The sequence below is a fragment of the Myotis lucifugus genome, unplaced genomic scaffold, assembly GCF_000147115.1.
Source record: "Myotis lucifugus unplaced genomic scaffold, Myoluc2.0 scaffold_162, whole genome shotgun sequence".
NCBI classification, from domain to species: Eukaryota; Metazoa; Chordata; class Mammalia; order Chiroptera; family Vespertilionidae; genus Myotis; species Myotis lucifugus.
The window spans coordinates 827,340-842,151 of record NW_005871210.1 but is presented as its reverse complement, the minus strand read 5'-3'; the positions used below and the strand labels follow the sequence as shown (position 1 = coordinate 842,151).

The following is a 14,812-nucleotide window of genomic DNA, read 5'->3' as shown; positions in this document are numbered from 1 at the left end:
TACTGGCCAAATGGGGAGGAAGGTTCTTTTCTGGGTCCTATCACGAATCAGTCAAACCTCCCTGTGCTTCCCTAACCCCATGAGAGACCTTGAACAACAACCAGGAGCTCTGAGCCCCTCTAGAAATCCAGTCTTACCTGGAATAAGTGGCGGCACATCTCATCCTTAATGAGGCCCAAGAGGGTTTGGCACTGGGCTACAGGGGCTGACTCAAGAGCCACTGTCAGCAAATGCAGTCCCATGTGGATCATAACCTCTGAGTTGTGTCGGTCATGTGGATTGGTGAGGGAGATGAGGAAGCGGAAGAGCTCTCGGATGCAGGGAAGACCATAGGGGACCAAAGCTGTACCTGGGAGAAGGCCAGGAGGGAAGTGGGACTCCCAAGAAACAACTGGCTTGATAGCTTGGCCTAGCTTGCCCTGCATTTTACAAGGCAATTTCAGATTAGTAACTTCAAGAAAAAAAAAAAATTGTTTTCTTCTGGGGAAATAAGGAGCCTACTTATTTATTGAAGGGAGTCAGAACCGATGATCCTACTTTTCTATTAAAAGTCCCAAGCGCCCTAGCTGGTTTAGCTCAATGGATAGAGCATTGGCCTGCGACCTGAAGGGTCCCTGGTTCTATTCCAGTCAAGGGCACATGCTGGAGTTACGGACTTGATCCCCAGTAGGAGGTGTGCAGGAGGCAGCCAATCAATGATTCTCTCTTATCAATCATGTTTCTCTCTCTCTCTCCCTCTCCCTTTCTCTCGGAAATTAATAAAAATATATAATAAAAAAAGTCCCAAGCTTTCTATTCTTCCCTCTCACTTCTTATTGTCCACCAAAGCCCCTCTCTCTATAAGTTAGGGAAGGGCTCCATCCATGCCAACAGCCCTCTGACTTGATTCCATTTCCCGACTAGAGCTTGAACTAGCAGATGCTACATGTCCAAGACAGTCTAGGCTCAGGCAGCTTAGTGGATTGGATGGGGGAGGTGAACAGGCAGAGCCTACCTAAGGGTACTCACCTTCTTTCTGGGAGGACTGTGTAAAGCGCACACCTCGGGGATTGACATAATCCATGTCATGAACAGAGGCAGAATCAGAGTGGTCAACAGGGGATGTGCATTCTTCTAACACTTCAGGGATAGATTCCACCGATGCTGACTGAGCCTTTTCCACATGGGCCCCTTCCTGCTAGGACCAGTAGCAGGGGGATATAGAAGAGGGATGAAGCAAGAGCAACTCTGAACTTACTTTCCTGAAATATCTGTCATCCAAGTGTGTCTAATGGATTTCAGGTGTAGGGCCAGCTTAGTGGGCTTTGAATCAATGGAAGGAATATGATGGACTCAGAAAACATGTCCTGAGGAATCATTGACCTATAATGATTCGAACTCTCGAAGCAATAGAGGCTCTTATAGGCTTGAGATTTGGATCATTATCTTCCAGAAAAAGCCACAGGCAGCTCCCTCACCTTTGCCAAGTACTTCCTATCTGTATGCATAACTTCATAAATCCCATGAGCTAACTCTCACAGTGAGTCATATCATAGGTTTTCTAGGCAGCACAGCTAATTCTAGGAAACGGGGAAGAACCCACCCTACCCCAACCATCTTTTTAGCCAACGCCTGGATAAAGGATCTAAAGGATCAAGCTAATTTCCACAGTGGAAGACTGGAGAGGGGCCTTTAGAAATGAAAGCCATACCTGGGAGTCAGGCTGCTCAGGAACCCCTAGCTCACTGCTGCCAGGCTCTGTAGCTGTGCTGTACCCTGAAGAGCCAGGTTGCTCCAGGTCAGTGAGGTCCTCCTTAGAAGTGGTCTGGGAGGAGAACTCCAGGCCACTGTCTGTAGAGGGGCTGACCACTGCTGAGGCAGCTTCTGAACTTGCAGAGGAGATAGGAGTGGGCACATCAATGAAGGGCATGCCACCTGCCAAGCAAAGTAAGTGAGGCTTAAAGAAGAGACACTCTGTGGGAAGCATGGTACCAAACTGGTACCTTTATGGTACCAGAACTGATACCTTTATCTGTATACACTGGTCTCTACAGTAGTCAGAGTTCCCCTGGAAGGAGAACAAACTTAAGTCACTGCCGAATTTCTAAATGGTCACTGTCTGTTCTTGACCTGGAGTTTCCCATTTTTGCTCTCAGCAGAAAGAAACCAAAGCCCTTCAGTTGGCTGGTCTTCAATGTCAAAATCCCTGAGAGAGAGAGAGAGAGAGAGAGAGAGAGAGAGAGAGAGCGAGAGAGCGCTCTGCTTGTTTTGCTCAGTGATTAGAGTGTCAGCCCACAGACCAAAGGGTCATGGGTTCAATTTCCAGTCAAGGGTACATACCTTGGTTGGATCCCTGGTCCTAGCCCGGGTAGGTATGGGAGGCAACCAGATGATGTGTCTTACCAGTTGATGTTTCTCTCTCCACCGTCCCCCCCCCACCTCCTCCCTCTCTTCCACTCTCTCTCTATTTTAATCAGAAGAAGCAACCCAGGGCACTCACCAGTGAAGTTAGAGGATAAGGTGGTTCCATTGGAGATGGGTAGCTCTGAACCTGGTATAACTTTGGTCATATGGCGTGGGGGCCGGGGGGATCTCTTCTGTTTTTTCCACTTGGATGAATCACTCATGCCTCCTGCTCTCATTTTCAGCTGGAAATATCACACCTCATTAGCACTAGTATTCAAACTAAAACTTTATCCCTAAAATCTCCCTTCTCTTGGTTCTACTTGTTCCTAGAAAAAGCCTATACCCTGTATCTGTGCCAAAGGAAGAATCTACACCATCAGAGTATATTCCTGCTCCTCTAACCTGGCTTCTACACTGGGCACTTTGCAAGTGAGCCTGACAGCCTCCATGTGGAAGGTTACATTCTGCTTTTAGGTTGGTCATTGATAGGGCCCAGCTCTCACACATCACTTGCTTCCCTGAGTCCTGGGTGGCAATCCTGAGACCTAGATGGTGCCCAACCCTCCTGCAGGAAGGATAAGGGCAGGGACTCTTTTGCCTGGAGCTTTACATCTACAGGTCCTAGACTCTTGGGCTTTCCTCCTTAACTACCTGCAGAAGTTGCCTATTCCTAGTTCTTATCCAATTATGAGAGCCTACTCCTTCCCAGCCAGACTCTTAGCTATTCTGTTGCTTCATGAACTGGGCCATACTCCTCACTGTATGGAATTTCTGCATCAAACTGGTGAAAGGCTCTTTCCTTGGAGTTAAGAAGGAGGGACATCTCAATTGGTTTGTGGAATTAAGGATCTAGGGCAGGGGTGGGCAAACTTTTTGACTCGAGGGCCACAATGGGTTCTTAAACTGGACCGGAGGGCCGGAACAAAAGCATGGATGGAGTGTTTGTGTGAACTAATATAAATTCAAAGTAAACATCATTACATAAAAGGGTACGGTCTCTTTTTTTTTAAGTTTTATTCATTTCAAACGGGCCGGATCCGGCCCGCGGGCCGTAGTTTGCCCACGGCTGATCTAGGGTCATGTCATGCTGTTGCTCTGTTCTCTGCTACTCCCAATTTTTATATATCAACTAGAGGCCTGGTGCACGACATTAATGCACTGGGGGGGGGGGGGTTCCTCAGCCTGGCCTGCGCTCTCTCGCAGTCTGGGAGCCCTCGGGGGATGTCCAACTGATGGCCATCCCCCTGTCAGACATCCTTAGCACTGCCGCGGAGGCGGGAGAGGCTCCTGCCACCGCAGCTGTGCTCGCCAGCCGTGAGCCTGGCTTCTGGCTGATCCACCAGGGGGCAACTCCTGCATTGAGTGTCTGCCCCCTGGTGGTCAGTGCACGTCATAGCAACTGGTCGTTCCACCGTTCGGTCAATTTGCGGATTAGCCTTTTATTATATAGGATTATTATATAGGATGAGACCTCCTGTCCTTCTCACTGTGGGGTCTTTCTAGATGCAATTTTATATTTTCAGATGGTAAGGCTACTGATTTCTTAGGCTCTTGCTCCATTCCATTTCCCTCTCTCTTGCTATATTTCTATTCTTCCTATAGCTTCCTTTTAGTCACAAAGGAAAATCTCTATCATCTATTGACTATTTTAGGATATAAGTTTTTATGCACTTTCTCCACCTTAAGTTCACAGTGACTTTGTTTAGGCCCATTTTGTTTTCCTAGTCCTGATGCCTTCTCAGTTAGGATTTGAAACCAGTTCCTCTACAGAGTTACACCAAACTGTTCCTAGACTGATGGACCATCCTGAATTGGGCAACAGCAATTCTCTTCCGAGAACCATCACAATGACTCTAAAGACAGTAGAGGTACGTTTCCTCCCCGACTCTTTCTAAAGGCTGAATATATCTATATTATCCTTGGCCTGTTCAATTCCTTCTGATATTTGGGGAATAGGCTCTCTTCCTCAACTTTCCCCAAGTTCTCCAGAACCTAGATAACTTTTGATCCCTTACTTAGAAACGACATAATTCTTCCTTCCCTACCCATAGCTTCACCCATAAAGGAGAGAAGTCTAGGAGTTGAGCTCTGCCCCTAGCTTTTAGTAACATAGCAATAGCCTTGCATGGTCACTTCCTGTCTATCCATCTCCAAAATGCCTGTAGTCATATGCCTAGAATGGAGCTTCAAGTACTCTGAGCACTGTGGCTAAGCAGGAAATACGATACTCTCTCCAGGAACCATGGAGGCTCATTTGGGTCAAGTTCATGGGGGGGAAAAATGTTCTGGAGGTAAGAACCAGCCAAACATAAAGATAGGTAAGAAGCCCAAGAGGTTAATGAGGGAAAGTAAGAACCTCCTGGCTTTGTTTGCAATTGTCACTGAGCTCCAGAAAGTACTATCATCTGGATCTACTTTTATAAGATATCCTTTCTCCCCAGGCAGCTCCTCCTACCCATTTCAGGAACTCTAGGTAGTCCTACTTCCACAGAGAAGCCAGTCACTCATTAATATTCCTTCCCACAATAGGATCACTTTTTCCTGTTTCCTTCTCTATCCTCAGCAAAGCTAGCTCCAACCTGATCATTTCAGTGAGTGTTCTCTGCCTCCTGGCTAGAGTAGGGACAAAGAGGCTGCCAGTTCTCACAAATGTCTCAGCCCTTAAAAATTATAGCCGTGCTTCCTGTCCTAAGGTGCTAAGGTAGGGGGTGGGCAGTAGATGTTCATGGGACCCTCACCATCATATTCATATAACTCTATATTACCAAAGAACAGTATAAGCTTTACAAAGAAATGGTAGGTCCTAAATTAATAATTATGGCAAAATACTAGGTAGCCAATGAAGAGACCTGCAACTTGAGATTAGGCAAGCACACACATGGAACTTGAGGCAATGCATGCAAAAAAAAAAAAAAAGCCTATGGACTCTCCAGCTAGGTATACACACCACACACACACACACACACACACACACACACACACACACACTTCTTTTTATATTCAATGACCTGGATGTCCAAAACCATATTGCTAGCATGCACACTATTGTGATAGATAGCCTAGACAGCTCATACCTCCTTCTCTCCCTCTTCCTCTTAAGGGAGGGATATGGGTATTAGAGTAATCTTTAGCTTGGGCCTCTCCACTAAGCTCCCATATATCTTGACTTTTAAAGGATAGAGGGCATCTTTGCAGATCCCAAAGTTCTCCCAGTGTCCTGGGCTATCCTTGCATCTGGCTCCTTTTCATCCATCTAGTCTTAAACCTTGGAAAAGCCTCTTTAAAGGTAACAAAAAGTAAATGAATAAAAGACCCCAATTAAATGGACTACCCTTTCCTTCCAAACCAAGTTCAGGTATCCAGATAAGAGTCAAGGATTGTGCTTAAGTTCTCTATACCAGCTGTGAGACAGAAAAAGAGTAGAAGAGGAAAGGGTTTTACTTGGAGGTCCCTCAGAGTTCCCCTAGAAATGGTAGATATTAAGCCTCCCCACAATATGTCAGCAGGACCCAAGTTCTCTATCTAGGCTCACTATATGATACACATCACCAGTTTAAGGATTCCTTCCGCCTCCAGGCAACTAGATGCCCGAGGAAAATTATCAATACTGCAAAGCTACAAACACATGCAACTCTTCCAAAGCCATGCTGTGTTACCAAGGAGGGGTAAATTGTGCTCTAAACAATGGAAATGGGACCCACATATTACGTATAAAAAATAAACATTTAAATAAATAAATATAAAGGGGAGAAAGGAGAGGGAGAGGGAGAGAGACCTTGAGGTTCTTAAAGAGTAGTACCCTCTCTAACTGGTTCAGGGCTTTGGTCTGCTCCCCACTACTTAGCTCCAGTTTGTTGAGGAGACATGGAGAAATCTGTGAAAGACAGGCAAACGAATGATTTAAACAGAGTGAAATAAACTCAGACACAAGCCAACAGGGCACAGGGCAGGAATGGGGATGGATGGCAGGGGAGAGGGGAAGGTCAGGTGCATGCATCAAACAGCCAAGGGTCATCTCCATAGACAGAACCTCTTAGGGCTGCAAGCAGAATCTTCATGAGAGGCCTGTGAAGTCCAGGGCTTCCATTCAAGATAGAAAGAGGCCATTCTTCTGGCCACCATTCTCTTCTACCAGTTTGAGAACCTTCTGATCTGGAGTCAGGCTTGATTTATCTCATCATGACAAGCATGAGCCCAGTCTAATCTAGCATTAGAGTGGGATTTGGGGCATAGACTCTCTAGGCCTTTTAACCTGCTGACAAGGCTGAACCCTGAGGGGATGGTAGGTCTTTCACCTTTACCAACATATATTTTTAGCCCAATCTGATGAGCTTCATCCAGTTTTTTAGGAAGGACTGGCTCACCAGCTTATGTAGTAGGATCAACAAGATAAGCTGGAAAGAAAAGGTTGGAAGGAGAGGTATCTGGGAAAGAATACATTTCTCACTAAAGTTATGATAGCTATTTCTAGCTTACAAACAAATCTGTCTACGCAAAAGCATGTTTTTGCTAAGCAAGGGTATCCAGGAAAATTCCCATCCAGGGAGATCAAGGTTTGGATGAGGGACAGCAGATCATACCTTCTTCATGTTGGTGCCCACATAGTTCTTGGGTTCTTCTTTAAACTGAGGTAACCTATAGTACAAAGAATCCCGCGGACTGTCATTAGGAATAATAACAATTTTCCCCCTCCATGCCGGCCACAGCCCAAAGATGCTCTGGGACAGAGCATGCCTGTCTCTTAGAAATAGCTAGGAAGGAAGCAAGCTAATTTCACCCTTTTCAGAGCTTCATCAAAGAGCCACAGGATTTGGGGGATGTATGATATAGACACTTTCTAAAAAAGAAGGTAGACATCAGGGCAAAGTAACTAAGTGTGGAGCCTCTTTTCATCCTTAAACTGACTCCTACTCCTTCACTTGGCAAGTATTGCTGAAAACCACAAGATGGGGAGAGGGCAGTCAATCAAAACCCCAGGAGATGGCATAGGATGCGAAGTAAAAGGCAGGTTGAAGTTCTGAAACCTGGAAATTGGAGCCAGAGGAGTAAGAAACTCTTTAAAGCAGAGTCCAGGGGCAGATCTAGTCTGCTGATAATAAGGATTATTATTTATAGATCTGAGAGCAAAAAAAAGTCCCAGGAAGAGGCTTAAAAAAAAGATTATTTTTTAGAACAATTTTAGGTTCACAGCAAAATCAAGTAGAAGTTACATTGATTTTCTGTATAACCCCTGTCTCCACATATGCATAACCTATCCCATTATCAATATGCCCTGCAGGGTGGGGGGCTTTAAAACCCTTACCTCAGCTCTTCTCAAAGTTATTCTATTGAAAGGAGGTGCAGGAAATAGAAAGCTAGTCATAGTATGGAAAGGCCTCCTAGGACCTAAGTTGAGGGCCTTGACTAGGATAACCAATAGTCTTGGTTTGCCTAAGACTGGGGATTTGTGGGGATGTGGGACTTTCAACGCTAAAATTGGGATAAACTGGGCAAACCAGGATCATTGGTCATGCTAGCCTTGGTCCTTCCTCACAGAAATGGGGCTGAGCTCTAGGAGCTTGGCAACCTGTTCTAGGCTCCCTTGACTTTGGCTTCCTCTCTGGGTTCTCTTTCCCAGCTGCTACCTGTACACAGACACAAGTCTGGTAAGCAGAAAGAGGTCTGTCAGCCTAGATCAAATATCCCTCTGCCTCCTCCTGAGGCCAAGCCAGTTCCCTCCTCCTTCTCCCTTGATTGGTAACCCTGGGCCCAGAGAAGTACCCCCATCCATAATCCCATTGGCCTCTGATGTGGCTGTAGGACTGGCCAGGTCCCTGAAGTGGCTGTGTAGAAGCAGGCAGGCTCAAGAGGCCTGGGCAGCAGGGCTGAAGCAAACAGCAGCAGGTTTACCTTGTGAAGAGCAGCTGCACCATGTCTACGAGAGTGTGCTCTGCGGATTTTCTCAATAACTCTGCACAGGCAAAAACAAATAACACAGGTGTCATTACTTGCCGTGCTATTATCAGGAGGCTTCTCAGAGCAGACTCCCCTCCAAACCTTGTTTACCAAGGATTATGCCAAACTTATTAAAACCAGCTCCATCCAGCTCAGGCCGGCAGCCATAACTTCACTGGCCCACTAGGTGGCACTACTGAGTCAAAAAAAGGGGTGCAATGATTGTGTTCTTAGGGATCTTGGCTGATGTCAATCCCAGAAACCCCAGGGGAGGGAGATTTGGTGCCTGGCCTGAGTTAGTCAGGGATCTATTCTAATTCTTGCTCTGGCACAATGGGCTAAGTTCTCTATTCTAGCTGCAAAACAAACGAGTCAAGTACAGAGAGAATTCTAGACTCCTATGGTCCACAAGGTAGGTGATGGAGAAATCCCAAGTTTTCTGTCTCTCTGGGTTCAGGGATAGCATCCTGTATTCATACTCACAATGGCCCTAGGAAAGGTGAAGGGCCCAATATTCAAGCACCTACCACTGAGCCTCATTTCAAAGCAGATCCGGAAACAAGACTGCATAATCTCACATACAGATTCATTGGTTAAGTGGGCACCCACTGGGGTCAGCAAGAGAGTCCGCAAAACCTACCAGGAAGAAAGAGGAGATACTGTGATAAACAACGCAGGCAAGATGAAGAAGGGTGTACCTGAGGGGAAAGAAGCTACCTCTTGTTCTTCTAGTCTCCTATGGAAGCACTCGGAGTGAGAAACAGAGGTTTGCAAGAATGCTGATCTTGCTTCAGTTTGGCAGTGGGGTCTCCCAGAATCTTGTCTTGGAAACTGTTACTCTGTATGACCCTGACATAGTTCAGAGCTCTTTCCAGCCCTAGCCTGCAAGCCCAACAGATGGATGGCACAGATACAAGCTGCCAGAGATACAAGTGTATTAAGGGCTTCCGGTATTTGATATCAATTCATTCAAAGCTTTTAATTATTTTCCTTAGAAAAAGCTTTTACTTTGGGTACCCGAGCTGCTTGTTTGGAAACAAAGTAGCTCCCTAAGCCCCAGTGGAGTCAAAACACAGCTTCATGCTGCCGGCAGACTGGCAGACTGGGGTAAGTAGAGCCAATGGCATCAGCTCCTGGCCATTAGCCTAACTGCTCTTCCCCTCCATTTACCTGAAGGATTTTCATCAGGACAACCTCATCGCTGGCAGGATCCGTGCCCACAAAACGGGCGTGGGTGACAGCATCTGCCATATTCTCCATGCCCTCTGCTGTGCCCTCATGAGTGGGATCTGTCCAGTGAAAAAGGAAGATTAAATGATGTGGAGAAGAGAGAAAAAACAAGACATCCTGTCGAGGAACTGCTTTGAGACTTTGGTTTTCTCCTCTTCAGTTCCTTAATCCATGGTTCCTTGGGCTACCTGAGAATTTTAGCCTGTAAACGACTTTAACAAGCTCCTCAGCACAAACTCCACTGTGTCAAACAGTGATTCTCAAACTTAAGCATATGTCAAATCATTTGGAGGGCTTGTTAAAAATATAAATTGCTGGGCTCACTCTCAGAATTTTTGATATAGCAGGTCTAGAGCGAGGCCTGAGAATTTGTGTTACTAACAAGATCCCAGGTGATGTTAACACCGCTGCTTAGGGGACCACACTTTGGGAATCACTGGTGTAAAGCTACTCATTTCACAGAGAAAGGGACAGGAAATATGAGTTCTTGGCCCAGAGTATGGGCCGAGTAGGGCAAAATCTTTGAATGCCAAGGTTGAAGCCTTTCTTTTTTCATGTGTTTTCTTCAATACATCCCTCTCTGGTTGCTTTTGGAGTTTTGTGTTTAGGTGCCACTGAGAAGGGAAGTAAGGGGAGGAAATGGACAGTCACTGCCACTAATATTCATATCTGGGTGCCACATTACAGCAAGTCTGTGATTTGGTTTCGTTCTTACTTAAAACAATATGACACAGAGCAAGAATCCTGTTACCAGCTTAACTAAACAGGCATTAGGAGAGAAAATGGACAAACTAAACAGGACTGAGAGCTGGCTACTTGAGGAGTAAGAGAGAGGGAGAATTTCAACTGTGAATAAGATAAAGGGAAAAGCTAGAGGTCAATCAGCACCATACTGGAAGCTAACACAAATGTTACCAAGGGGAAAATTCTGTTCCTTTCATGTGTTAAATGTCCACTAGGAGTAGCCAAAGAAATGGCCTCCCCCAAGGCCTACAAGGGTCCTGAGAACTATCTGGATTGTCCTTACATGGGGAGTATAAGTAGGAAAAAAAGGGGTAGGGACATGACAAAATTTTGTGACTGACAGAAAAGTTGCTCTAGAGATAGCATGATGTAATACAGGAGCACCTTCTAGTTTTAAGTGGTAGGAATTGTAAGAAATTTTTATCATTTTCTCTATCCTGTTATCTGAAATTATCAGAGTTCTTGAGCCTAAAGCTCAGGGGATGGCTAAGAAACCAGAACATTTCCCTTGCAACAATGAGCCAGAAGACTTTCATTAATTATAAGTAGTTTTCATCTTTCTTTTCTGTCCTGGCTAGTCTCTGACACTTAGTCAGACTGCTTTTGTCCTACATACAACATGCCTTTACTCAGCATCAGGAGTGGCTACTTTAGAGGTCATGCAGAAGGAAGCCAATTTCATGATATATAGTATATGGGGTAAACCAGCTCCTTCTATCACCTCAACTCTGCTTGTTTCTCCAAATCAACACAGAAAATCTGAAGGCATACCTTGCCTTATTGTGTTTCATTTTATTTCACTTCACAGATGTTGTTTTGTAGAAATTGAAGGCAAGACCCCTCACCAGCAACAATTATGATTTGCTTTATTGCAGTGGTCTGGAACCGAACCCACAATATCTCTGAGGTATGCCTGTACACTCAGGGCCCTTGCCTGAATCCTCTCTCAGCCCTGTCAGACAGTCCTTTTTCAGGCCTCCAGGGACCTTTCCTTGCACAGGAAATCCAGGTCCTTCTCAGGGTCGCATGGTGTTTCAGAGCTCAGTAAATGGCAGCCTTGCTCCCATCTCATAAGGCTCTTGGGGGCCCAATTCTTCCCCTCCTTCAGAAATCTCCCTTATTCAAGTAGTGTAAACTCTTTTTTTAAAAAATATGTTTTTAATGATTTTAGAGAGAAGGTGAAGAGGTGGAGAGAGAGAGAGAGAGAGAGAGAGAGAGAGAGAGAGAGAGAGAGAAAGAGAAACATTTATCGATCCGTTGCCTTTTGTATGCGCTCCGACGGTGATCAAGCCCACAACCCAGGCATGTGCCCTGACTGGAAATCAAACCAGCAACTTTTCAGTGCACAGGATGATGCTCAACTAACTGTGCCAGGCTCTATCGATCTTTTTGTAGCCCTTATCCTCTGAGCTTGAATGAAGTAGTAAGAGTGACAGGTCTTTAACTACAGTAGACATGGCCCACCAGTAAGGCAGGCAATCAATGGCACAAATCCTGGTCTGGCAGCTGTGTGGGGCCAAATAAAAGGCTGGTCCTTGGAGTAAGACCTAAAATAATCCTAGAAGTCTTGGGCCACAGAACTGAGTGGGTAGTGTCTTCTAAAAAGGCAGCCTAAACAAAGGAGTGTTTGGCTTGGACTCACTTAGCAGACCTTGTGTTCCCCAGGACCCATTCCTTAGAATGTCCTTTCTTGGCCACTCTGGAGCAGACTACAGGGAAATTTGCCAATTTCATCTCCTTTGCCTTCTGGCTTTCATACACTCCTTCCTGCTCCTTTTCTCATGCCCACTGCAATCACCACCTCCAGCATTTTCTTTTCCCACCACAGGAAACTCCAATGACCAGCTGGCTTGAGGTCTCCAATGACCAGCTTGTCTGCCAAGTCCAGGAAGGGGAGAGAGTTACATCAACAGGAGAGCAGGGAAAAGACACAGAGGGCAGCTGCTGGAGGCTGTGAAGAGAGATGACCTGCAGGTGGTGCTCAGGACAAGGCTGGAAGTAGCTGGGCCTGATATTTGCATAGGAAAAGTATAAAGCTAGGACTAGGGTGCATGGAGAGGCTGGTGTGCCTATTCAGAAACTACCTGACACCCAGGATTCCTGCTGAGGATCTTGAATATGTCAGCTAAGCAAATCCAACTTTCTAGAAAAGATAAACGATTTTTTTGCCCTAAATTGAAGGCCATTTTTCTTTTTGGCTAGCTTCAGTCTGAGCTTCCTCTTTTCTTGTCTTCTTAGAATCAAAGACAGCAGCCTGTTTTCTATGTTCCTTACCCTTGCACATGGGCTGTCAATAGGGGAAAAGAAATTCAGGATCCTGAGTGACAAGACCAACTAAAAGAAATTCAAAAGAGACACCATAAACAAATTCAGAGATAAACAAAAGACTGGATAAAATAATTGGGCTATATTGGGAGAAAATATTTGCAATACTGTGATAGACAATGGGTTAGTATCCCTACTATACAAAAAACTCCTACAAACTGATAAGAAAAACAAAAAACTCAATAAAAGAATAGGCAAAGGAGAATAAATTCAAATGTTCAACCTCAAGAAAATAAAAACAACAAAATACCAGTTTTCACCCATCAAATTAGCACAAAAAGAATACTGATAATATTCAGTGCTGGTGATAGGGTGGGGAAATGGAAACCCTCAAACATTACTGTTGGAAGTGCAAATGCTGTAATCTTTTGGGAAAGCAACTTGGTAGTACCTATGAAAATATAATAAGCAAGTGACCTTTTAATCCAGAAATTTCAAGTATAGGAATCTGTCATACAAAAGGTAAATTAATAAACAGGATATATGAACAAAGATGCTTATTTCAGCATTTATAATGGCTTGAAATAGGAAACAATCTAAATAGTAAATATTAATCAATAAGATAATGACCAAATGGACTGAGTTATATCTATACTATGAAAATTATATAGCTACCAAAAATACAAAATTTTTTACTAGGGTTGAGGAGAAGAAAAATTTCATTTTGGTGTGATGAAAAAGTTTAGGAAACAGATGATGCTGATGGTTGCACAACATTGTGAATGTAATTGATGCCACTCAAAATGATTTAAATGGTTAATTTTATATTATATGTTTTAAGACAATAAAAAAAGAATATATAAGCTTCCAATTTCAAAATTTAATAGGTTCTGGGGATGTAATGTACAGCATGGTCACTATAGTTAACAGTACTATATTGTGTATCTGAAAGTAGCTAAGACAGATTCTAAAAGGTCTCATCACAAGAAAAAGAACTGTAACTATATGAGGTGATAGATTTTAACTAAACTTATATTTATACATATATCAAATCATTATGCTGTACACCTTAAACTAATACAATGTTATATGTCAATTATATCTCAACTAGGGGCCAGTGCATGAAAATTCATGCACTGGAGGTCGAGGGCCCTCAGCCTGGCCTGCCCTCTCTCACAGTCCAGGAGCCCTCAGGGGCAGGAGGTGACCCGGTGATCAGGGGAAGGCGATGCCCCCATCACACCTCTGCTGCTGCCACTGCTGGCAGCACAAGCCTCGGCCAGCCCTGGTTACCTGCGCCTTGGGCTGGCCCTGGGCTGCTGGGCAGCCGCCATCTGAGGCTTGCCTGTGCCTTGGGCCAGTCCTGCTTGCCTGAGCCTCAGTCAGTGGGGGGTGCAGGAGGACCTGAGGCCCCCGGTGGGGCTGAGGGGACTGGGCACTGCCATCTTGTGGCTGTGGGTGCTGCCATCTTGTGAGGGTGTGGTAGTCAATTAGCATATTCCCTCTTTATTATATAGGATAAAATGGGGGGAGGGGAACCAGGTATATAATTATATAATGCACATTTTTTAAAGTTAATACTATTTTTTTAATATATTTTATTGATTTTTTACAGAGAGGAAGGGAGAGAGATAGAGAGTTAGAAACATCGATCAGCTGCCTCCTGCACATCTCCCACTGGGGATGTGCCCGCAACCCAGGTACATGCCCTTGACCGGAATCGAACCTGGGACCTTTCAGTCCGCAGGCCGACGCTCTATCCACTGAGCCAAACCGGTTTCGGCAATACTATTTTTTAAATAACATTTAAAAATAGTCTATTGATTTTTATTTTTAAAATGTTTTTATTGCTTTTTAGAGAGAGAGGAAGGGAGAGGGAGAGATAGAAATATCAATGATGAGAGAATCATCTATCGGCTGCCTCCTGCACGCCCCCTACTGAGGATCAAGCCCATAACCAGGGCATGTGCCCTGACTTGGCATCAACTAGCAACCTCTTGGTTCCTGGGTTGACTCTCAACTGCTGAGCCAGTTGGGTTAAGTTAATACTGTTAAATAAAAAAAGAAAATATGTAGCACATAATCCTATTTTATTTTTTAAAAAGATGGTACTCTCGCCCAGCCGTCATGGCTCAGTGGTTGAGCATCGACCCATGCACCAGTTCAATTCAGGTTGGGGCACATGCCCCGTTTGCAGGCTCTATCCCCAGTGTGTGTGTGTCGAGGGGGGGGTAGGGGGGGGGGGGGAAGGCAT

General features: G+C 44.9%; 1 protein-coding gene across 6 annotated transcripts in view; it reads right to left on the bottom strand.

Annotated features, from left to right (window-relative positions):
* GBF1 (golgi brefeldin A resistant guanine nucleotide exchange factor 1) overlaps window positions 1-14,812 on the bottom strand; it is a 121,733-nt gene that overhangs the window by 17,739 nt on the left and 89,182 nt on the right. For 4 of the 6 annotated variants that reach the window (XM_006095885.3, XM_023759840.1, XM_014461875.2 and 1 more), the window contains 8 exons: window positions 9,490-9,608; window positions 8,847-8,955; window positions 8,275-8,335; window positions 6,966-7,020; window positions 2,480-2,627; window positions 1,691-1,914; window positions 1,009-1,177; window positions 138-349 (listed from right to left, as the gene is read on the bottom strand). In XM_006095885.3, the coding sequence (XP_006095947.1) occupies window positions 138-349; window positions 1,009-1,177; window positions 1,691-1,914; window positions 2,480-2,627; window positions 6,966-7,020; window positions 8,275-8,335; window positions 8,847-8,955; window positions 9,490-9,608 (1,097 nt within the window). The remainder of the gene's footprint in view (window positions 1-137; window positions 350-1,008; window positions 1,178-1,690; window positions 1,915-2,479; window positions 2,628-6,965; window positions 7,021-8,274; window positions 8,336-8,846; window positions 8,956-9,489; window positions 9,609-14,812) is intronic. The other 2 variants (XM_006095884.3, XM_006095886.3) reach the window with 1 other exon arrangement.